Source organism: Glandiceps talaboti, chromosome 19, assembly GCF_964340395.1.
Source record: "Glandiceps talaboti chromosome 19, keGlaTala1.1, whole genome shotgun sequence".
In the NCBI taxonomy this organism is placed as follows: domain Eukaryota; kingdom Metazoa; phylum Hemichordata; class Enteropneusta; family Spengelidae; genus Glandiceps; species Glandiceps talaboti.
Genome location: NC_135567.1, coordinates 15,767,043 through 15,790,460, shown reverse-complemented (window position 1 = coordinate 15,790,460; position 23,418 = coordinate 15,767,043). Strand labels below are relative to the sequence as shown.

General features: G+C 37.3%; 2 protein-coding genes across 2 annotated transcripts; one reads left to right on the top strand and one right to left on the bottom strand.

Annotated features, from left to right (window-relative positions):
- Positions 1-136: 136 nt before the first annotated feature.
- LOC144449967 (beta-mannosidase-like) lies at positions 137-13,659 on the top strand. The gene is made up of 16 exons (XM_078140534.1): positions 137-387; positions 2,119-2,265; positions 2,835-2,983; positions 3,928-4,130; positions 4,782-4,849; positions 5,520-5,710; positions 6,293-6,455; positions 7,015-7,319; positions 7,988-8,067; positions 8,736-8,932; positions 9,546-9,725; positions 10,425-10,522; positions 10,906-11,053; positions 11,417-11,625; positions 12,236-12,427; positions 13,102-13,659. The coding sequence occupies exons 1-16, from the start codon at positions 276-278 to the stop codon at positions 13,327-13,329; spliced, it is 2,670 nt and encodes an 889-aa protein (XP_077996660.1). The 5' UTR covers positions 137-275; the 3' UTR covers positions 13,330-13,659.
- Positions 13,660-16,461: 2,802 nt separating this feature from the next.
- LOC144450057 (D-beta-hydroxybutyrate dehydrogenase, mitochondrial-like) lies at positions 16,462-19,270 on the bottom strand. Its single transcript, XM_078140622.1, has 3 exons — positions 18,958-19,270; positions 17,742-17,894; positions 16,462-17,006 (listed from the first exon to the last, which is right to left on the bottom strand). Exons 1-3 carry the CDS (start codon positions 19,268-19,270, stop codon positions 16,537-16,539), a joined length of 936 nt encoding a protein of 311 aa, XP_077996748.1. The 3' UTR covers positions 16,462-16,536.
- Between the last annotated feature and the right edge of the window lie 4,148 nt (positions 19,271-23,418).

The window sequence follows — 23,418 nt, the reverse complement described above, 5'->3', positions numbered from 1 at the left end:
ATATCATAAAATGAGTTATTCTACGTCACTGACTATCCACCAATGTGATAAATATGTGCGAACTTGCCATATTGGGATGTTTTCTAATTTTATTTATAAGCCTAGGGAGTCATGTCACTTCTGACTGTCACCTGATTCAACACGTGTTGACAACATTTTCGATAGTAACAGTCACCCTAGATGACCTCTATTTTGGTCAGTAAACATGAGGCTGAGGTGATGTTTTGAATTTAAGGTCAACCAATGCTACGTGTATGTAAACAGTGGATTGAAGAATGGAGTTTGTTCTGGAACTGCTCGTCCTTGTGTTTACATTCAGTCATCAGTTTTACTGCACCACTGCAGGAACTCTGTCCTTGAATGGCAAATGGACAATAACCAATGGAAGTAGGTATATCATAGTAAATATTGGAAATTTGACCCGTCTGTAGCGGCACTTTACTATGCGTTGGTCGATTATAAATTGTATAAGGGGGCGTTGCTCAAATTTATGAGTTCCTCTACTTCCTGTCAGAATTACCGTACAGGACATATAAACAGTGATAGTGGTTTCCTTGAATATAGCACGTTCAGTGTATTGAAAGTGTACTGCGTGGCACTGGTCTAATACATAACTATCAACAATAACGCTTTGTTTGGATTTGAAATGACTCATAGCATCATAATCGTTAGGTTGTAGGAAACGATTGTGTGCATCACATCAAATGATACAACCACCTAGGCCTCGATCCCTCCCTCCCTCCCACTAATCTCATTCCTTCCTTCCCTCCCTGCATCCCTCCAATTGATGTCGTTCTGTTCCTGTCCCTCCTTCCCCAAGTCCTCCATCAGTCCATCTCTTCTTCCCTCCTCCCTCCCATCCACCCATCCATCTACACATTATATATATACCGGTATATATATATATATATATATATATATATATATATATATATATATATATATATATATATATATATATATATATATATATATATATATATATATATATATATATATATATATATATATATATATATATATATATATCCATCCTTCCCTCTCACTCCATCCCTCCATCCATCCTTGTGTAGTGTGTTTCTTTGATGATAACCATTATATTAATGTAAACAAAGTGAAACAATACTTTGCTATGACTCAGACAATCTACAATACAGCAAGGCTGATGTCTTTATTATCTGGTAATTATATTAACAGTGAAAGAACTTTGTTCATTTTATAATTGTCCTTGTAAATACTCAACTAGAAGGACAGTTTGATATATGGATGAACGTAAAAAAAAAACCCTGATAATATTCATTTTTGCATAGAAATAAGGTGAGACTTGTCTGCTGCTTTGCAAGTTTCAACTTGATATGACCATGTAAATATAGTATAATGTAATGTATGTATGTATGTATGTATGTATGTATGTATGTATGTATGTATGTATGTATGTATGTATGTATGTATGTATGTATGTATGTATGTATGTATGTATGTATGTATGTGTGTGTGTGTGTGTGTGTGTGTGTGTGTGTGTGTGTGTGTGTGTGTGTGTGTGTGTGTGTGTGTGTACCAATATACAAATGTGTTTACCCACAGGTGATTTAATACTGTTCAAGGTGTACATAGTCTAGTTTCTATACCGTTATACCGTATCATTACCATTTACACCTCCACTCACAGTATAGTCAAAGTCGTTACTCTAGAAGTCCTGAGATGCAATTTCAAATTCATCCACAGCCACCCACTCAGTCATTAACATCATGTCTTTGCTAATCAATCTCACAATTCTAACCAATAATACAGTCCCTCATAAAGTTAGTGTTTATTGGGGTAGTTATGTAATGTCCAAATATGGTATATTTGTCAGCTCAGGATGCTACTTATATACTGTTTACGTCACTATAACAGTTGGGGTTCACTGATTGGATGAACAACTTTCTGTGCTGATTAAAGGGCTTTGACCAGACACATTGGTTTAGACAGAGATCACGTTGACATCCAGACTAAGGTGGAAAATATTACAATTTAAGTCAAAACACATTTTCTAAAAATGTTGCTAGTTGCAGCTAGTGTAGCTTTAATCAGATTGGAGATTGGTGTTGACATTTGATCTTTCCTGCCCAATTTCAGGCCTGACTGTAGATGGTGCTGTTCCAGGTAGTGTACATACAGCATTGTTGGATGCCAACAAAATAAAGGATCCTTACTACAGATTCAATGATGAAGCCTACAGGTGGATTGCCTGGGATGATTGGACATATACTAGAACATTCACAGGTACCTGTGGACTTTATTTATTCTAAAAATCACAAATTTGCCAAATTACACAGTGAACAGTCACTGGTTACTGTGGGTTTTATAAGCACAACCAAACTGAGGTTGAGTAGTACTATAGGTATGGCAAAACATATCTGTCTATCTATCTATGTGTGTGTGTGTGTGTGTGTGTGTGTGTGTGGTGTGTGTGTGTGTGTGTGTGTGGTGTGTGTGTGTGTGTGCACAGACAAGGAAAATGTCTTCCTTGTCTGTGGTAAATATGACAGAAAAAACAGCTGAACTGATGGTATTTGTATTTGGATATTACTAATCACACCACAGATATGTGATTGGGCTCAAAAAATATCATTTTAAAAACAACTTTAAGTCAAAAATTGTTTGGTAGATATAAGGTTGGTCTGAAATCTTCCTAGGTATGTGTAAAAAAAGAATTGTTCATGACATGACAATCCTTTTAGCAATGTACAATTTGGGTCTCTGTATTTTTATCAAAAACTTTTATCTGGAAAACACATCAGTGGATTGGGCTGAAATATGTTCTCTTTTTTTTTTCCTTTGCTTTTTTATAGTGTCCAAAGACATTACAAGCAAAAGCAGTGTTGTCTTGGTCACAGAAGGAGTGGATACCATAGCAACGGTGAAAGTGAATGGAAATGTTGTTGGCAAGACAACCAATATGTTTGTTAAGTATGTAATGGACATCAAATCAGCAATAAAGGTAACTCTGAAATGGAAACACCATGGCACCTAGTCTTGGTTACCCAGACTCTTGCCACTGGGGGCGCTGTCTATGAGACCTCACCAAACAAGAGTCTGGGTTACCGAGACTACATGGCACCACTTCAGGAAATGAAGTCATTTTCGTAAAATTTGAGTTCTTGAGAGTCATGATTTCACATTACATAAATTTCACGTGATTGCCATTCTCGCAAGCTAGAGCAAATATTTCTGCAGTAGCAACAAGGAGGGTACGTTTTGGATGGTGCTCTAACGAGGCCTGTGGTTTACAACATTGGTGATTGCCAAAAAACAAATTGAAACTTGCTCAACATACATTGATGATTGTCCTTCAGAAGTGCAGTGTTGCCACATGGCAGTTGGCAGATATGCATATGTATTGGATGAACAATACATATTCATGACCATTGGTCATACTGCTCATCTAATACATATGCATGACCATCTAAAGATAATAAACACAGGGTCATATTGTTCATCTAATACATATGAATTGACTCCCATGATGCATTGCTGTATCACTACTAAGACAGTCACAGAAAGATGAATGTTATCAAATTTCAATTTGGCAATTGCTTGAAATTTCTATGTTGTAAAATCATGAAATGGCTCTAAAGAAACCAAAGTTTAAGAAAATGTCTGGAGTCATGCTCTCTCTTTAATGATGTGCTTTATAATTTATACATTTAGTGTTTTTTGTTACAAAAATAATGACATGGCACCACACACTTGCATGAAAAATAGTGCCCCTCCCCCAAATAAAAGACTGCCACCTCCCCCCTCCTTTAAATGTCTCCAGTCCTTAATTTTGTACTCCCAGCAACTTCAATTGCTTTTTATTTTGGAACAAGAAAGCAAATGAAATATTTTGAAATGTATATGACAAAATATTTCCACTTATAATTCCAACTTCTTTATCACCAGGAAAGAGAAAACACAATATCCGTAGCATTTCAGTCTGCCTTGCAATATGCAAATCAGACTAACACAGCCCATTCAGAGTATGAGGTCCCACCAAGCTGCCCACCACCTGTACAACACGGAGAATGTCACCCTAACTTTATACGCAAACAACAATGTTCATTTAGCTGGGATTGGGGGCCTGCATTCGCTCCTATGGGAATCTGGTAAGTGAACACCCCCATCTCTGTATATATTTGGAATAGTCCTATTGACAGTTCAGGTCATTTTACAAGTGAAATGAAAGAGAAGGAGATGCATCACTTTTTATCTTTTTTTAAAAGAGGAACGCCACTCCAAAAAACAGAAATTTTCATAAAATATGAGTTCTGGAGTGTCATTTCATGATTTTACATCACTTACAATTACTTGCAATCTCATAGAAACATCAAGTTGATTTTGTGCTTTCACCACTGTTATGGGCTATTGCATCATGGGAGTAGGCAGAAATAATGTGTTCAACTGTTGAACCTACCCCATACACGTAATATATTCGTGTGGGCATCAGTAGTAGAATGTAGTAAGTTTGTCAGCTGACCTTTACTGTTTCTTTCCTGGAAAGTGTCTGCTGGGATCCAGTTAGATTGGCTGGTTGTTGATTTTGGAATAACAGCCTTAGAAATAAAGGCATTTTCATAAACTATGACTTCAGGAGAGTCATTTCATGATTTTATACATCACCTACATTACATGTGATTTTAGAGAAACATCAAGTTGAAGTTGTCCATCATTTTGTGATTTTTACTGCAGACAACATTGCCTCATGGAAGTCAGCAGAAATGTTTTTAATTTATTTGATTGGTGATAATTTTTTACAGGAAGAATATTTTAATTGAAGCATGGGATTGTGCAACATTGAGGGATGTCTCAGCCTTGGCTATGAAAAGTAAGTCTGTAAGGATAAATAGGCCTTTGCACAATTTGCCATGGTGGCGCTCTACTTCCTGTCTGTGTTTAAATAAAATTCAGATTAGGATTAATATTTAAATGTGAAAAATTTGGTCCAAAATCAATCTGATTAAAATCTGATGTGGTGAAATTGGCTAGATGTCTTTATTTTTACCTCTCTTTTGTTCTTGGTGATCGCCACCTTCCCACATCTGACCCAGTGTAATAGAAATCTTGTTTGAATCTTGTGCTTTTGAGTAACCAATCAGGAAGAGCATTATGTTGGCAGCAGTGCACACTGGAGAAATTGAAACAACAAACACACACGGAGGATTGCGTTGACGACATGACCCATTGATGATGACTGCGCCTCACCGAACGATTTTGAAAGAAGTGCGCTGATTGGTTGAAGAAACCTTTCAAAATCCTTGAGATTCAAACAAGATTTTAATCAGATCGGTCCAAAACATAAGAGTAACCCTATGTACATATACTACACTTGTGTGCTTCTTTAAATGTGTTTAATTTCACTTTTAAAGGTAACGACTATAGTTACAGAATGTCAGACCTTATCTATAGCTAATCTGGCAGAATTTTGCATTGACCAGGTGCATTTACCTTCATTATGCAAAATTTATCAAATTTGCATATTATATCATCCTCTACAGGCCAATCAAATCCCAAGTTATGGGTTGTAAATGTGACTGGTTACATCGATGTTGCTAACAATGAGAAAGTACAGGGTAAAGCTGTAGATTTGATGGTCTCTATACCACAACTACAAACTGAACATGGCATCAGTTTTATCGTAACACCAGGAAAACGGGAAGCAATGACAGTCGTTGTCAATGCTGCAAAGGTTTGTATGTTTGCAATTCTTAACTCCACCGGCCTGTTTTTGACAGAGTGTGGTTACCACACTGTGATGTCATTTTCCTTCAAAATTGTTAGGCACTGCATAAATTACCAGGGTCCTCCCCAGGCCTTTATAGAGTAGTGGATGTAACCCTATAATTTACAGGGTTCTCCCCAGGCCATTATAGGGTAGTGGGTGTCACTCTATAATTTGCATGGTTCTCCCCAGGCTACTGTAGAGTAGTGGGTTCCACCCTATAAATTACGTGGTTCTCCCCAGGCCTTTATAGAGTAGTGGGTGCCACCCTATAATTTACAGGGTAGTACCCAGACCTTTATAGAGTAGTGGGTTCCACCCTATAAATTATGTGGTTCTCCCCAGGCCTTTATAGAGTAGTGGGTGTCACCCTATAAATTACGTGGTTCTCCCCAACCCTTTATAGAGTAGTGGATTCCACCCTTTAATTTACAGGGCTTTTCCCCAGGAGTAGGTTTCCACCTTCTAATTTCCACAGTGTCCAGACAAAAGTAAATACAGGCCATTTTTTAACAAATTGCCACAATTTTTCTTATTATTTCCTGACAGGCAGAGACATGGTGGCCCAATGGTTATGGTAAACAGCCACTCTATGATGTCATTGTTAGTCTGGAATGTCCAATTTTCCAGGAAAAGTTTTCCAAGGAATTCCAGGTGGGTTTCCGTACTGTGGAACTAGTGCAAGACCCACTACCGGAAAAGAATGCAACAGGTTTGTACATTTATTATACTTTTCAAAATGAAACAAATGTACATCACATAACACTGTTATTTACTGGTGTGGATAAATGGGTATATCGACTGATAGACGGATGGATGGATGGATGGATGGATGGTTATTCATTTAGTTGGTACGTTTATTCATTGAGTGAGTGAGTGAGTCAGTCAGTCAGTGAGTCAGTCAGTCAGTCAGTCAGTCAGTGAGTAGGTGAGTGAGTGAGTGAGTGAGTGAGTGAGTGAGTGAGTGAGTGAGTGAGAAAGTGGATGAGTGAAAGTGGGTGGGTGGGTGGGTAAGTGTGTCAATGAGTGAGTGAGTGAGTGAGTGAGTTAGTGAGTGGTAGATGGGTAAGTGAACAGATGTGTAAGTGAGTGAGTGAATGAGTCAGTCAGTCAGTCAGTCAGTCAGTCAGTTAACAGATCCATGTATTGTGTTGGTTTGATATGTTGGTCCATGACAATAATACCTGAAATACAATTCTCAAAAGGCTACATTTTTAACTTTACAATATATATATTTATTTGACATAGTGATATTTTCTGTTTTTTCAAAGGCCTAAGTTTTTACTTCAAAATCAACAACCAGCCAATATTCATCAAAGGATCCAACTGGATTCCAGCAGATGCCTTCCAGGAGAGAATAAGTAAAGACCAGCTGACAAACTTACTACATTCTACCGCTGACGCCCACATGAATACGTTACGTGTCTGGGGTGGGGGGATCTATGAACAAGAGGAATTTTACAATATTGCTGATCAGCTGGGTATAATGATATGGCAGGATTTCATGTTTGCATGTGCTTTATACCCTACCAATGATGACTTCCTAAAGTCTGTAAAACAGGAAATAACACATCAAGTGAGTAACACATACATTGTACAACTGCTGACATCAAACCGTGGAAGAATGGAACCTGTTACAACTGCCAACATAAGATCATGGACAAATGGAGCCTATTACAAACAAGAAAAATAAGCAAATGAATTGGATATATTTAATAACACTTGGCTCAGCATATTGGAACAGCAGAGACTTGCATTATACTGTGGTTTGATAAGAAAGGTTTTATTGCTTCTTATGTGTACATGAAATGCCAGGGGAACTGGAAATGTGTTTGTGATGTAAGTGGCCATAATACTGTTCTTACCAAATGACGGAATGTTTCTGTACTTCCAACGTGCTATGCCAAGTGTTATTAATCCAATTCAGCTGTTTACTTTCCCTGTTTGTAACTGGCTCTGTTTGTCCATGGTCTGATGTCAGCAGTTGTATATTCATATGAAATGGTAACTATGTACAACCAGCGACAGACAAGGATTTACAAACAGGGAAATTTCATTTACAACCTATGCAAATGTTATACTTAGTTGACAAAAAACCTTGCACTCTTTGTAAATTGGTTACTAGTTGTATGCTGTATGAAAAAATCTGTATTTTTGACATTTTTAGTCGTATTTGAAAAGTGAAGACATTAATGTAAATACATTGTAAATTTATCTATTGAAATTTCCCATGATGCATTGCAGGTCAAACGACTCAGCCATCATCCGAGTATACTAGTTTGGAGTGGAAACAATGAGAACGAGGGCGCTCTTGCTAATGGATGGTAAGTGAGGAAAGTGACATATTTTCTGGTTTGATAACAGTCGATACGTCCTTTTGTCAACGAATCATAATGCTGGGGGGGGGGGGGGGTTACTTAGAATAGAGTAAGCCTGTGATGACAATTAACCAATGAGAAGACTGTAAAATATGCCATTCTGTTCCGCCCTCACTGGCCTTCTTGTGAGAGGGGTTGACTGATGTGTGAGGGCACCTCACTGCGTAACTTACAGACTAACCAATTGCAATGAATAGTAGTGAAAATCTATTGTGCTAGAGTTCTTGCTGTTTGCTGTGAGATTTATTGTCCCTCCCTGTGTAACTGATTGCCCTTGTTGTTGAAGACTTAGACTGTCGACAGTCGCTCGCGCCTTTTTTTTCCTACGTTTTATCTAAACTTAAGTCGTCGCCATGCTCCGATCTGGCGCAACACTACTATAATCACATACTGATATTGAGGGCCAAAGCCTGGGTCTTCGGCCCTCGATATCACTATGCGATTATAGTAGTATTGCGCCGGATCGGAGCGCCGCAACGACTTAAGTTTAGATAAAACGTAGGGGAAAAAAGGCGCGAACGACTGTCGACAGTCTATTGAAGACTGTAAAAATTGTGAACTTTTCTAGTGGTTAACATATCTCTGTTTACGGTATTTTCTTGCTCTGTCTATAGGTATGAAGGAGTTGTATCTAAAAACAAGAGTCTATACTATGAAGATTATAGAACTCTGTACATAGACACCATTATGTCTGAATTAGAATCACTTGACATCACTCGACCGTTTATTCCGTCCAGTCCTACTAATGGCATAGAAACCAGAAAAGAGGATTGGATTGCTAAGCAACCACAAGATACTCAATATGGTGATGGTAAGTTGCATGGTTTCCCTGGTAACCAGTTATAGAAAGCACATTATTGTAAACCAGAGACTCTTTTACGGCACCGTCCAAGTAAGTAATCCAGAATGCAAACAGGAAATTGAGAATACAGCGCCCTCGCTCAAATTGGGGGTATCATCTCATAGTACCGTTTCTTAAGAGCTTTGTCCTTTGGTATCTATAGAAGTGTAAATCAGGGATGTTTTTCATATTGTTCAGACATGGAGGAAAGCAGCAGTGCTCTATGATTAACGGAGTAACCTATACCATGTATACCCCCAAGGTACACACAGACAGGAAGTATAGCGCCACCATGTGGCAAATTTTGGAAAGGCCTGTTGTTTGGTGCAGACCTAAAAATCAATTTGATTCTATTTATCATGTACACAATTACAAAAAAAATGTTTACCAACAGTTGATGCGATACTATTCACGATGTACAATATTATGAGTAAGTTATTGTACCTAACAAAACTTTTTCAAAAATTGTTACGGTTGCTGCTAGTACAACTTTAAGTTTGTGTTATCTGCTACACTGCAGTACCATCTCAACGGTTTTTTTTTGTAAACCTGAATATTTTTCCAACCTTTTCTGTCTTACCAGTTCATTTTTATGATTACACTTCTGATTGTTGGGATGTTGGTATCTATCCAAAACCAAGATTTGCCTCTGAGTACGGTTACCAGTCCTGGCCATCATTTGAAACTATTCAAAAAGTGTCCTTGGAAGAGGATTGGAATTACTATGGCAACTTTAGCAGCTACAGGAATCATCACCCCCTAGGTATGTAATTATTAGTGTGGCATGATGTTGGTACATGCGGGGTATGTAAATGTGTGTCTGCACCCCCTATGTGTATGTTATTATGAATGTTGTTATATGTGTCTGTATCCCTAGATCTTTAATTACAAGTCTTTATCCCTAGTTTCATACATTGGCATTATGGGTCTGTATATTCTAGGCATGTAATTGTGGGTCTGTGTACCCCCTAGGTGTGTAATAACAAATCTCTAGCCCCAAGGTATATAGTACGTGATTATGGATCTGTACCCCCCGCCCCCCCGCCCCCCCTTGCCATGGGTCTGTACCCTCCAGGTATGTGAGTATGTGTATGTACTCCCTAGGTGTGTTATTATGAGTATGCATATACCCACCACCCACATTTGTCATTATGGGTCTGTACCATCTAGGTATGTAATCATGGGTCTGTACCACCTAGGTATGTTATTATGGGACTGTACTCCCTAGGTGTGTAACTATGAGTACATACTCCACCACCCACGTTTGACGAAGATGGGTTTGTCTAACTTCTATGACACAGGTCACATGATTACTATTCATAATTAAACAATTGTTTCACTGTCTAAAACATGATGCATAATCATTGATTTGACACATGGCCCTTTAATCAATGGGGGGGGGGGGGGTTGATACCATTGATGTTTTAGGGGGGAAGTCATAGTTTTGATGTGTTTATTGCAGGTAATACCGAGATGTCAATGCTGGCAGCTTATCACTACACATTACCAAAGACATCAAATGTCACCCAAAAGTTTATTGATATGATTTATTTAACACAGGTATGTTAATTATTGTGAGGTTAATATTTATTGTTTTGACATTCGGGTAGTTATTACATATGTACAGTATTCTGAAATTGGCTGTAACTGGGATTTATTATTATGGGACACACAGACAGGAAGAACAGCGCCCTCACAGTCAATTGTACAAAGGACTATTCTCTGTAACTGAGACCTATGTTATCCTAACACTTTGTCTTTTAATGAATGATTGAACAATAATTTATGGGACACACAGACAGGAAGAACAGCGCCCTCACAGTCAATTGTACAAAGGCCTATTTGCTGTAACTGTTTTATCCTAACACTCTAATGTCTTCTATTAAATAATTGAACAATTATTTTCATTGTATTTGTTCTTATAAATTCTTATTTATTTTTAGATCGTACAAGCAATGTGTATAAAAACTGAAACAGAGTACTATCGCTCACTGCAAAGCAACCTTGATGTCAAAGGTCAAGGACATACAATGGGCGCCCTCTATTGGCAACTCAATGATATTTGGCAAGCACCAACATGGGCATCCATAGGTAAATATTACTGTCATTTTTGTAGTTTTGATGCGAATGTGACGTTACCTGAAGTGATGCAACATATGAGATGACTTCATCTAGTGCAAAATCAGAGGACACCAAAATTTAGTTATCATATTATTAAATTGGCCATATGGATGAGGTCTGGGTATTTATTTTTGATTTTGCAAAAAGACAAGTCATCACCATCATCATCATCATCATCATCATCATCATCATCATCATCATCATCATCATCATCATCATCTCATTATTGTACTTCCAAAAATATACAGCTTTTTGAGGGGGCTGTGTCTGCTATGAAGACTTGTTGTAAAATGATATATTTATCAAATGATATATTTAATATGTGCCTTATAGAATATGGTGGAAAATGGAAAATGTTACATTATTACGCTGTCAAGTTCTTCTCACCGGTGTTAGTGATGGCGTACGTCTCTGGAGGAACACTAAATGTGTACGGAATATCAGACTTGACGGCAGACACCGTTAATGTTACAGCTACGAGGACATTATGGCAATGGAGTCAGTTCCAACCACTACATAGCACCAGTACTACATACACACAGGTATTGTTGATACACATTCAATGGCATTCATGTTGTTGCAAGTTTTTTGCTGCTTTACGTTATTTGCCTATTGCTAATGTTTCTCTGAAATTGCAAGTAATTGTAAGTGATGTAAAATCATGAAATCACTCTCCAAAACTTCTTTATTTCCCGGGGTTCCCCTTTAATTATCAATCACGTAAGTTTTTGTTGGTTTTCTCATGTTTTGCCGATTGTATACTGTGAAAATGAGCCCCATTTTGTCACTAAGCGAAAAGTCATATTTGATGTCTTTCCACTGGGCTAAATCTTTAGCAGAGGATGTGTAAATGTTGTGAGTTTGAGACAAATGTTCACCTTTGACTTAATTTACCCTCGGTGATTTCTACCCTGGGGGTTGTAAACAGTCAAGAGTGTCACTTCATCCTGTACTACCCCTTGACAGAGATGGTAGTTAGGTGGGTCACAGGTAGGGTAAAGGTTGGATAAAGGTGGATAAATTGGACTTTTCGTATAGTGTGTGCCACTGCAGGTGTCAGGGTTATGCAAGTGATGTATTCTAAGCCCATACGTTAAAGGGGAATGCGACTGAGCTGCAGTAATTTATAAATTTTCTCTTTTTCATCCACAGACTACACAGTCTTCCATCCTTGTATACAATGGCAGTCTATCTGAAGAACTTCACAATGGCAAATGTACAGATAAAACAAAGTGTTTTATGACCTTTGACCTCTTGGCAAATGGCCAACCTCTGTGCCCAACCAATGTTCTGTATTTGACAGGGTTCAACAAAGCTGTTGGTATTCAGAAAGTCAATGTTACAGTAAGTATTGATTGTGTCTTCATTCTTACAAAATTTGACAATTTGAGAAATTACAGAAAAAGAATGAAATTTGTTATATTTTTATCCTCTGACTGTCCATCATTTTGGTAGGAAAATAAAATTTCAAATTGAAAGTGAGAGAGACAGACATACTGACATACAGACAGACAGACAGACAGACAGACAGGCAGGCAGACAGAGCCAGAGAGGGAAGGGAGAAAGGAGAGGGAGGATGGGGAGAAAGAGTGAGAGGAGGTAGGAAGGGATTGAGACATACAGACAGACATTATTATTTAAGGATTTTCTTTGGAGTGTTTTCTGTGCTGAACCAACTTTTTTCTTAGCTCTAGCAAACAATTGCTTAAAGGCCAAAATTTAGAAACAGACAGGCAGACAGACAGACAGACAGACAGACAGACAGACAGACAGACAGGGGGAGGAACAGACAAATGGGCAGGCTATGTCTGTCTGTCTGTCTGTGTGTGTGACCAGACAAAATGCATCCCTCCCTCTGGCTATTGGTAAGTGAACAGATGTACTGGAATATGGTATAATGAACAAGTAGCAAGGAATCTCTAAATTTTATTGGTTAATAAACAGGTGTACTTAAATCAACAACCAATCATTTTAGCCAACTTGGCATCCATGACATTTGTTGATCGTTTTACTTGTAGATAACAGATGTTACTCAAGAAGGAGACAAGATATTCAACATTGTCTTGAAGACAAATCATTTTGCCATCTTTACATGGTTAGAAGCAACTGGTATCGAAGGCCGATTCTCAGACAATGGATTCTTGATGACAGCACCCTCTATGAAAATACGTTTTTACGCTTGGCAAAAAACGACTGTCAGCGACCTTAAAAAGGCATTGACTGTGAAAGTATACAACAATATGTAAATACGTATCGATATTTCTACTCATGGTCAAAGATTTTTGATAACTCAAATTTGATCATTGAGCACTTCTGCAACATTTTTATGGGATTGTTAGTTAGCAAGACACAGCTTCTACTGTTTAACATTTTGGCCCCACACACAAAGCCTTCTTCAGGAAGACAGCGCAACACTCATGGTGTATGAGGCCAGCCAGTGAATGTACAAAATTTTTTTACTTTAATAACGCTAGAGACAAAAAGTTGGTGAAATTTGTATTCGTTTTTTTAGCACAAATGAACTGAGGTTCAGTAGTGCTATAGGCATGCTGAAATGTGTATGTATGTGTGTGTGTGTGTGTGTGTGTGTGTGTGTGTGTGTGTGTGTGTGTGTGTGTGTGTGTGCAGGTGTAAATGATTTAAAATCAAAAACAGCCAGACCGATTGCCTTGGTATTTGTTGGGGACATTACTTTGGGCATGTAGATAGGAAATTGTTCAAATGAAAATGATTGCCTCAGAGATGTGTGTTTTGGGCTGAAAAACATGATTCTTGGCGTGAGAAAATGCTAGATATTGAAGTTTATTGGGGGTTTTTTTGCTGGTGCAAATTCTTATTCATTTTTGAAATTTGCGTGCTGTGATATAGTGTCACCATGTGATTAGAACCAATGAGAGTGCAGTACAATGTAAACATGATTACCATATCATGAACATCAGTGTTTCTATTTTTAGGTTTGAACACAGCTATTTGGGAAATGCTAGGCGAGAGCGGAGATGATAGTCAAATCCAAAAATGAACAGAGATGATATTCAAAATTCCCACACGTTTTAATTTTTTGTCAATTTTTACGCAAAAAGTAAAGATGTATCAAGCATGACTTTAGTTTGGAATAAACCTTTCACAACCATTGAACAGAACAGATTTTTTGAGTGCTTCAGCATTTCTCTTGTTTGATTGACTGATTGAGTGATACTGATTGAATGATTTTAATGTGTTAAACACATTCAAGTACCCATGATCGTTACTGTGAATTTATCCGTTATTGTGGATTTGCCAGTCTTTCTTGATGAACAAATACATGGTTGGGAAGGTGGGTGGGCGGTAAACTGCAACTATTCTAAAAATAGACATGTCTAAGCAAAGGCATTGGGTGATTGCCTGGCCGTGTGAGGGCGCTAACACAAGTAAATACGGTAATTTTAAGCCAACACCTTTTAAATTTGCATTAAAGAGAGCATATTAATTACTAATTAAGCGTGATGACTAATTGATGTATTTATTGAATATTAGCATCTACCCATGGACTAAATATTTTATTCACAGGACAAAGTTAAAATCTTAGACACTGAAACTACGCACTTTGAATGGGAAGTGAAGAATGTCAACATCATGGCAACCTTCATAGAACAGAGATAGAGGGCGCTATAAACTTCCAGGCACCTAAGACCCTTACAGTGTGCCCTCTAATGAAAGCCAAATTTGTTGTTATGAGTCAAAAAGAGAAAAACTGATTTCTTGTGAGTCACTGGCCATATATCAAAAGATAGGGGAACATCAAATTTTGGTGCATCACTAGAAATGATGTGCATCAGTAGTGTGTCAAATTGGTTTAGAAGGCAAACTGAACCCTTATATAAGCTCACATGTCCATATAAGGTCATGAGTTCTGAATATTGAGCCAATCTGTTAACAAAGACTAGTTTTTCAGTTGAAAACTTCAGGTTCAATTTCAAGTTTGTGTTTGGAACAAAAGTTTGATTTTGTTACTAACAATTTATTCATAATATTGGTTTACACATTGTACAATGAATATTGCTGCCATGGATTTAACATTGCATACAAAATATGACATTTATTTCAAATTGTGCATCTTTATACAAGTTTGAAATTAGTAAATGTTCCTGAAGGCAACGCTACCTCAGCCGTACATGATATTGGACGAGCAACTCGCACCGGTTTGTCAATGCCAAGTCATGCATTCATCGAACCAGTTTCAAGAACTTACTCCACTGGCAGAACTTTCATCCACACTGCGGTCCATGTCTGGAATGGACTCCCTGACATTGTAGTCGGAGTAATCAGTGACGATTATGCCCAGTCCTTCAAGAGCCGTGTGCACAAACATGTTTCAGGACCCTGACGTAACAGAAGATACTCTGACATACTCCTAAGCTGCTGTGAACCATTGCTTTGGCTCATGAGATTGACTTATATTGTGCTTTGCTGCCTATATCAGTGCATGACCTGGTCTTTACTTATCAGCTACTATTCACTTTAGCATTTTATATTTTTAAAAATTAAAAAATTCCATGCAAGGTACTCTTCATATTAAAAGATTACAAAACACATGCGAAGACTGGATAGTTTGAACAACATTCAAAACTTTCCACAAAGTTCCAAAGTTCAGACTAGCTTTTAAAAAACTCACATTTTACAAACTACATTAATTGCTAAATTATCAAATTTCAATAACGTTTAGATCACCTGCTTTAATATAATTACCACAGTCAAGAATAAAATTTCTTCCGGAAAAGATTGGAGAGATTCGAACAACTTTGATATCAGGGAAAATTGTTCCTTTGCTATCAGTTGTAAATAAGTTCTCCAATCTCAGGCAGCAAGTGTCCTCGTATAATTGCTTTGTGCCATTTTTTAAGGTTCTCAGTAAAAAATTTACAAGTTGTAAAATCTCTGACAGTAAGCGTGTTCTTATAATTGCCTTGTGTCGTTCTATAACATTTTTGACAAAATACTTGTGTATTATAGATAATTCTTCAATTCTAGACTGTAAGCGTTCTTGACAGAAAATTGTAAATTGTAGATAAAAGCTCCAATTCTAGCTGGCAAACATGTTCGTATAATTTCCTTGCATCACACTTTATAAAATATGTAGATAAAATCTCTAATTCTAGACAGTAAGTATAATTGCCTTGCATCACACTTTAAGGTTCTCAACAAAATATTCACAAGTTGTAGATAAAATCTCCAATCTAGACGGTAAGCATGTTCATATAATTGCCGTGCGTCGTTCTATATAAAGGCTCTTGACAAAATATTTATGAGTTGTAAATAAAATCTCCAATCCTAAATGGTACGTGTGCTCATCAAATTGCCTTGCGTCATTCTATAAGGTTCTCGAAAAAATATTGACAAGTTGTAGAGAACATCTCTAATTCTAGACAGTAAGTATAATTGCCTTGCGTCACTCTATAAGGTTCTCGATAAAATATTTACAAGTTGTAGATCAAATCTCCAATCCCAGATGGTAAGTATGTACGTATAATTGCCTGGCATTGATCTTTCAGGTTCCCAACAAAATAGCGATCTTTTGGTTTTTCGGTCAACAGCACCTCTTCTACTCTATCAATCACCATGTTCGCATCTTTATGACTAGTTCTTCTAAACTGATTCATGTTATCAGTGACGGCATCAAACTTTTCTCTACCGTAGTCTGCTCTCACGCTTTCATCTACTTCCAGCCACATTTTATCTGAAATCTTCTTGATGCTCTCTGACGTGAATATATTTGTTGCTGCGACAAAATTAGCAGGTTCTATGAGGCATACATTAACGCCCCATGGTTTCATTTCGTAGCGCAAACAATCCGAGAAAGTTTCGATGCCATGTTTGCATATACAATATGTAGATCGCGTACCAGCACTGAATAAACCAAGCCAACTTGACATAGTGATGACTCGTCCTGGTATAGAACAAAAAACGACAAAAATTTATGATTTACATTTGAATGTTACCATAGCAACTGGAAATTGACAAACTAACATAGACACATGGCATTGTCATACCCCAAAAACTAGAAAATATTGAGACAATAAATCCTAAATTTAGTTTTTGTCTTATATTTATTTATTTGTGTGATAGTGTTAAATGTCAGGGTACAGTAGACTGGCACCCTCCCTTGGGAGATTTGTTCTGTCTCTTAATTTTCAAATGTTTTGAATTTGTTCTTTATTTCAAATTTTGGGAAGGAAATGTGATCAACTTTATTTTTGTGTTTTTCTAGTTACTAGTATTCACCCAAGGGACTGGTGTCAGTCAACAGCACTCAGATGTTGAAATGTGGTCAAAAAACAGTGAACAAAGAGAGAATGATAAACAGGTCTACAGATTACTCTAGCCAATCAGACGACAGGGTACTAAAACTAATTTGCATACATCGTAACCTTAGACATAGTATCCTCTTGTCTGATTTGCTAGAGATAGGAGAACACCAAATTTTAGTGTCACTAGAAATTGTGTGTGTCAGTGGCACGTCAAATTATCAGCCTGCATTTGGGAATAGTAGATTAGACCACACCCACAATAGCTGATCTATCAGTCTATCAGTCTATGACATTGTGTTATCATCCCTAAGTTTGGAATATCTGAAAATAAATTATAATTTACAACGTACTACACAAAAAAGTGATAATCTTACCTTTTTGTTTTCTAATCAGTGGTAGAAATGCTTGTGTTGTTCTGACAACACCCCATAGCGTTACCTCGGCAACATCCTTGTAAGTTTGAATTGAACAAAATTCAACACAACCAAATGTACTTAACCCTGCATTATTGATTACAGCCCACAAACCTACAGAAATACACAGGATTACTTACATTAATAGTGTAAATGCATACTAATTTATTTACTATTGGTATTTGCACGCACACATGCACATACATACATACATACATACATACATACATACATACATACATACATACATACATACATACATACATACATACATACATACATACATACATACATAGTATACAGGGCAAACACTGATCAGAACTTTTGGAACCCTTTGATGTGAGCTTTGTTGACACTTTGACACCATTGAGTTGTCATTTATATGTATATTTATATGTGTATATATATATATACATATATAATCAAAGTAGGTTGGTTGGAACTTGAGGTGCTTGGTTGTAACTCCGAGTTTCATGCTCAATGCGTTGTCTGATGAACGCATTGAGCGTGAAACTCGGAGTTACAACCAAGCACCTCAAGTTCCAACCAACCTACTTTGATTATTCCCGCCCTGCTTACCCAAGCATCGAGCACTCTATTCTACGAGTTTGATACTATTTACTATATATATATATATATATATATATATATATATATATATATATTATGTGTGTGTGTGTGTGTGTGTGTGTGTGTGTGTACATATTTATATGTGTGTGTATATATTAATATATATACTCAATGTATGTAAAATGTCTATACTGGAGTAAACATCATGTTGTCTGATGATAGCAACAGCGTGAAACACTGTGTAATGGTTCCTGTGTATCTAGCTTGATAATGTGTAGTCCTGCTTGCATGCGGACTAATCCGGGACTCGATTCTGACAATTGTCCCTCCTAAGTCAAGTTAGTAATATAGACTCGTGCACCGTCATGTAAGCAGGACTAGATAATGTGATATATATATACTAGTATAATATAATATAAAACAATCCAAGGAACAGGTCATAAATCATAACTCGGAATTCACTAGAGTCAGAACAAATATTAAAACATATATAACCCAAAAGTTTGTGCATTAATCAATCACTGAAAAGTCTGCATGTGTTGTTTACTCAAAAGTCAAGCATTTGTGTCCCAGTGGGATAATAATTGATAATTGATGTGAGCGTTACCTTGCTCGTATGTATTTTCATTCACGTACGCTACAGCATTTTGTATTTGTTCCTCGTTAGTTACATCCAATTGTAAGACATGGAGCTGTTCTGAATTCTCTTCTTCCAGGCTTCTTGCGCCGTCTCCGCCACGTTCCTTCAGTAGACAGCCAGCGAATACTTTGAACCCAAGTCGATGAAAGCGTCTCGCCATTGCAAGACCGAAACCACTATCACATCCTGTGATCAACACTGCTTTATTTTGAGCGCTTACTCGCCTTTCATCAGACCACGCATTTGTGATGATTCGATAACCGAAGATAGCGAATATCATCGAAAATATTGCAGATAATATACTACTTGCAGAAAGTAGGAGTGCACATGATACGATCATAAAAACGGACCCTGCCAAATAGTGTATGAGAGCCATATTTTGTTTGTAACGTTCAATCGAGGTCACATCATGACACGGGGTCAAATGATCGATGAAGGTCACACATCTTGGAGTAATGCATAGAACACGTGGTTTTACAACACAGTCGCTTGTAAACTGTTATTCCTTTCCTAAATGGTTTTATTCTTGTCTATGACGGTCCTAATACAGAACAATGACGTCATGATATGACATCGCTACCGATTTTATAAGAACATCGCCAATCCCTATAATAACGTCATTGTTCTGTATTAGGACCGTCATAGACAAGAATAAAACCATTTAGGAAAGGAATAACAGTTTACAAGCGACTGTGTTTTACAAACGGCAAAGCTGAGCGCAAACCCCCCCCCCCCTCTCTCTCTCTCTCTCTCTCTCTCTCTCTCTCTCTCTCTCTGGGTATATTTCTCCGTCGAACACAGTAAATGATTATGTAACAAATGGAATCGTCTGATTGATCAAAAGTTTGTGACGACACAAAGAAGCCCAACTGCTATTTTCTGAATAAAATATTAAAGCTAATTTTGTTTGTTTTTGAGTGTTCGCTAATCAGCAAAACAGGAGAATTCTTATGATCCATAGACGTAAATCATTGTCAATTTAAACAGTAAAGGAAAAATTGACATATATCTGGACTACGTTTTGCCCTCCCTAGAAGCGATAATGGTTTGTCTCATTTGAACAGAAGGAATGCGTCTTAGCTTGGATGGTACGACTGGGACCAGGGGTGCGGAAGGGAGGCGGTGGCAGGGACAGGCTAGGGCGTGTCCACTGCTAATTAACTCATGTTTTTTCTTTGATGTTTACATTCTTGTATTATTGTATCTGGTGAAAATACAATCAAAAAAGGAATGTAGAATTGAAATTAACTTAGTAACTATTGAAATTTACAACCTGGGCGCAATATACCGAGCACTCATGTATAAAGTTCAGTGGATTGCATGCTATTACCCATTTGCGCATTGCCTCGATCGTATATCTCATCGGCCCGATGTAACTTATTTTTACAAGAATAAAATTTATAACTTGCTTGTTCGTTCATTCAATTACGACTTCTTTTTGGACATATTTCATATTTGGTGATTTTGTACCCCCTAAATTATAATGTGACCGATAGTTTCTCAACGGGCAGCCCCATTTTTTAACTGAAGCAGCGCATCTACTGGTACATAGTTCACATGTGACATAATATAGCGTGGAAGATGTGTGCGTGTACAATTTGACCGGGACGTCAATCGAATATATACTAGTACTAACCACAGATAACTAACACAGTTATTTATCTGTGTACTAACTACCGGCACTATCAAGCTCATGAGTCATCAGAAATATTGACAGATCTAAAAAGGACAAAATTAAAAAGTGGAAAAGTAAATTAAATATAAATAATTGGACTTTAACTCTCGAAAAGGTTATGTTTATGATTTCAAAGTTACAAGTAATATTTTTTGTCGGAGGAATGTTTGTGTTACGCCGCAGCCCGCGACCGCCGGGGGGGGGGGGGGTTAAGAAAAATGTTTACGTGCGCCACAGCCCGCGCCCGCCGAAAAAAATAGAAAGGAAAAGTTGAAACTGTCTGGAAGCTTGTGACATCGACACAATCATGGCACATTGTTACATTCATGAAATTTTACACAAAAAACACTCGTTCCTGTGATTGGTTGAAATTTTTGAAATGGTGTCAAAATTTGCATAACAATACGTGAGAGTTAAAATTTGTCTGGAGAAAAGTATCCATTTTTGCTCTTGTTTACTACATTTTACATTTCACTGCACAGTGTACCCGAGTTCATTGATAATTATGGCAGCCGCCATGGCTCTACGGAAGAGTCACAAGTATACTTTAATGGCGTCAACTACCATACATATTGGATAAATTTGAAGTAGTTCTTCGTATAATTCCGTACAAAAGACTCGTCATCAGGTATGTTAACCATCCACTGTGATTTGAGTAAGGTACATGCGTGCGAAACATACAGCATGGGGTGCGCACATGGTGGCCGCATCTTAAAGTGATCGACACATTTTAGGGTCACGATTTTTTGAAATCTTGATTGCGGGGCTACAAATTAATTAAACTCTTACAAACATTTATTTTCAAATCAAAAAATACAAAATGTTCTTGGAAAGTCTTAAACTTGAAAGTATGAAAATCCTAAGTTGGTAACATTACCAAAGACGATGTGTCGGAGATTTTCAAAGAAAGGGGGTTGATATTTTTATTATTTTTTTATTTTCATTTTATTTTAGTATCAATACTGAAAAAAAGAGAAAAAAACAACTTATTGCATAATGATGTTCAACTAAACATGGACAGACTTCATTTTTTGCACAAGTTAGATATCACTTGTCCGTCGCAGTGCAGCATGCCACCGTTGCCGGTGTTGGTGTCGGGGCTGGGCGCTCACGATCACCGGTCGTCTGTTGGAAGGTTGCCAGCTCGTACCCTCGGCTTGCAACGCATTGGCGGGAAATTCTACGTGTATGAAATCGAAGCTCAGCACACGATGTACCCACGTGTTGATCTGAACAGCTTGCTAGCTACAATATTGGTCATTGCTACAATTACATTTATAGATAACCTGATCAACCGTATATATTACTAAGCGGCTTTTGTAAATTGCACCAAAAAAATTGTTGGAAAAAAATTTCAGGTGCGTTGAATTAATGTAAAAACAAGGGAAGGTTTTGCATACAAAGATCCGCGATAGCCCACCCGGTGACCTGGTACCCTGAGGTCAGAAGGCGAATGCGTTGAACAGTTTCGTTAAGGTATACAACACGCCGTATTTGACGAAAAAGTTATAGGGTACAGGAAATGGCTATCGTGTAATATTTTAAGTTGAGTTACGGTTTAGTTGAGGTTCACTTTTGAAATGTTCAATTTTTATTGCACATTGAAATCCCAGGCCCGGGGTCCCAGGACTCGGCCGGATACCGAATCGGAGTATGATGTAATATCATATCGGCCAGCCCACTCTCTCAGTCTTCCTTGTGATTGGTGAAATAAATGTATGACATCATGAATATATTAAAGCTGAAATGTGCACTGTGCAGAAGCAAGTTATTTTTTTTAATAATAGTTTCTCCCCTTCGTTATCTCAATTAAGGTTTTATCATAACATTTAGTTTTTTTAGTATTCCTGGAAAATGCATATGGTTATTAAAAATATGGGCTGAAATTTTTTTTTTTTTATTTATTTATTTACTTATTTATTTATTTATTTTTTTTTTTTTTTTTTTTGGGGGGGGGGGGGTTCATTTGATCCCATTAACTCACCAACACAAACTACCTATAGTGACTTTTTTTCTTTTTTCCCCTTTTTTACAAGATATGTTTCAACAGGATACAAGTAAGATTTGCTACCAACCAGCAGACAATGAAAATGTCACCAATACACAGGTAACGCCACACACAGAGGACAGCAAAACCCCTGACAAACAGGATGCCAGATCCCTTGTCACAAGAGATGTACATTGCTTACATAGCGAGGTAATATCAAAACTTGCCTGTGTTTTAGTTACAATTTCAGAAACTGTTTTACGAGGAAATCCAATACAGTAAACAGTCTCCTCCATTTTCTTTTTCATTAGCGCTCGCTCATTCCCACAACAGCGGGAATCGTTGGTGAAAGAGTTAAAGTAACCATATGGATAAGGCTTGGGTATTTATTTTGGATTTTTAATTTACAAAACAGTTTTATTGTAGCATCCTACTTGAAAAACCAATGTGAAACAACATTAACCAAGTCATTGTTTGTAACTCAATAAATTACAAAAGCTAATAAACAAGTAAGATGTTTGTTATTGTACGTACAAAAACAAACATTTTACATATTTATCAATCTTTATATGAGTCAAATGTTGAAAATTATCATTACTTTCCCTAATTTGTCTTTGATATATGTTAGTGGCACTGGTATAATATGTTATTCTCCAAAATTTTCTTCATTCAAATTCTTATGACCTAAGGGGCCTTTGTCACTACTTGTCTAGTGACTCAGTGGCAAAGGCCCCTTAGGTCACTCATATATTCCTTGGCTGAACAA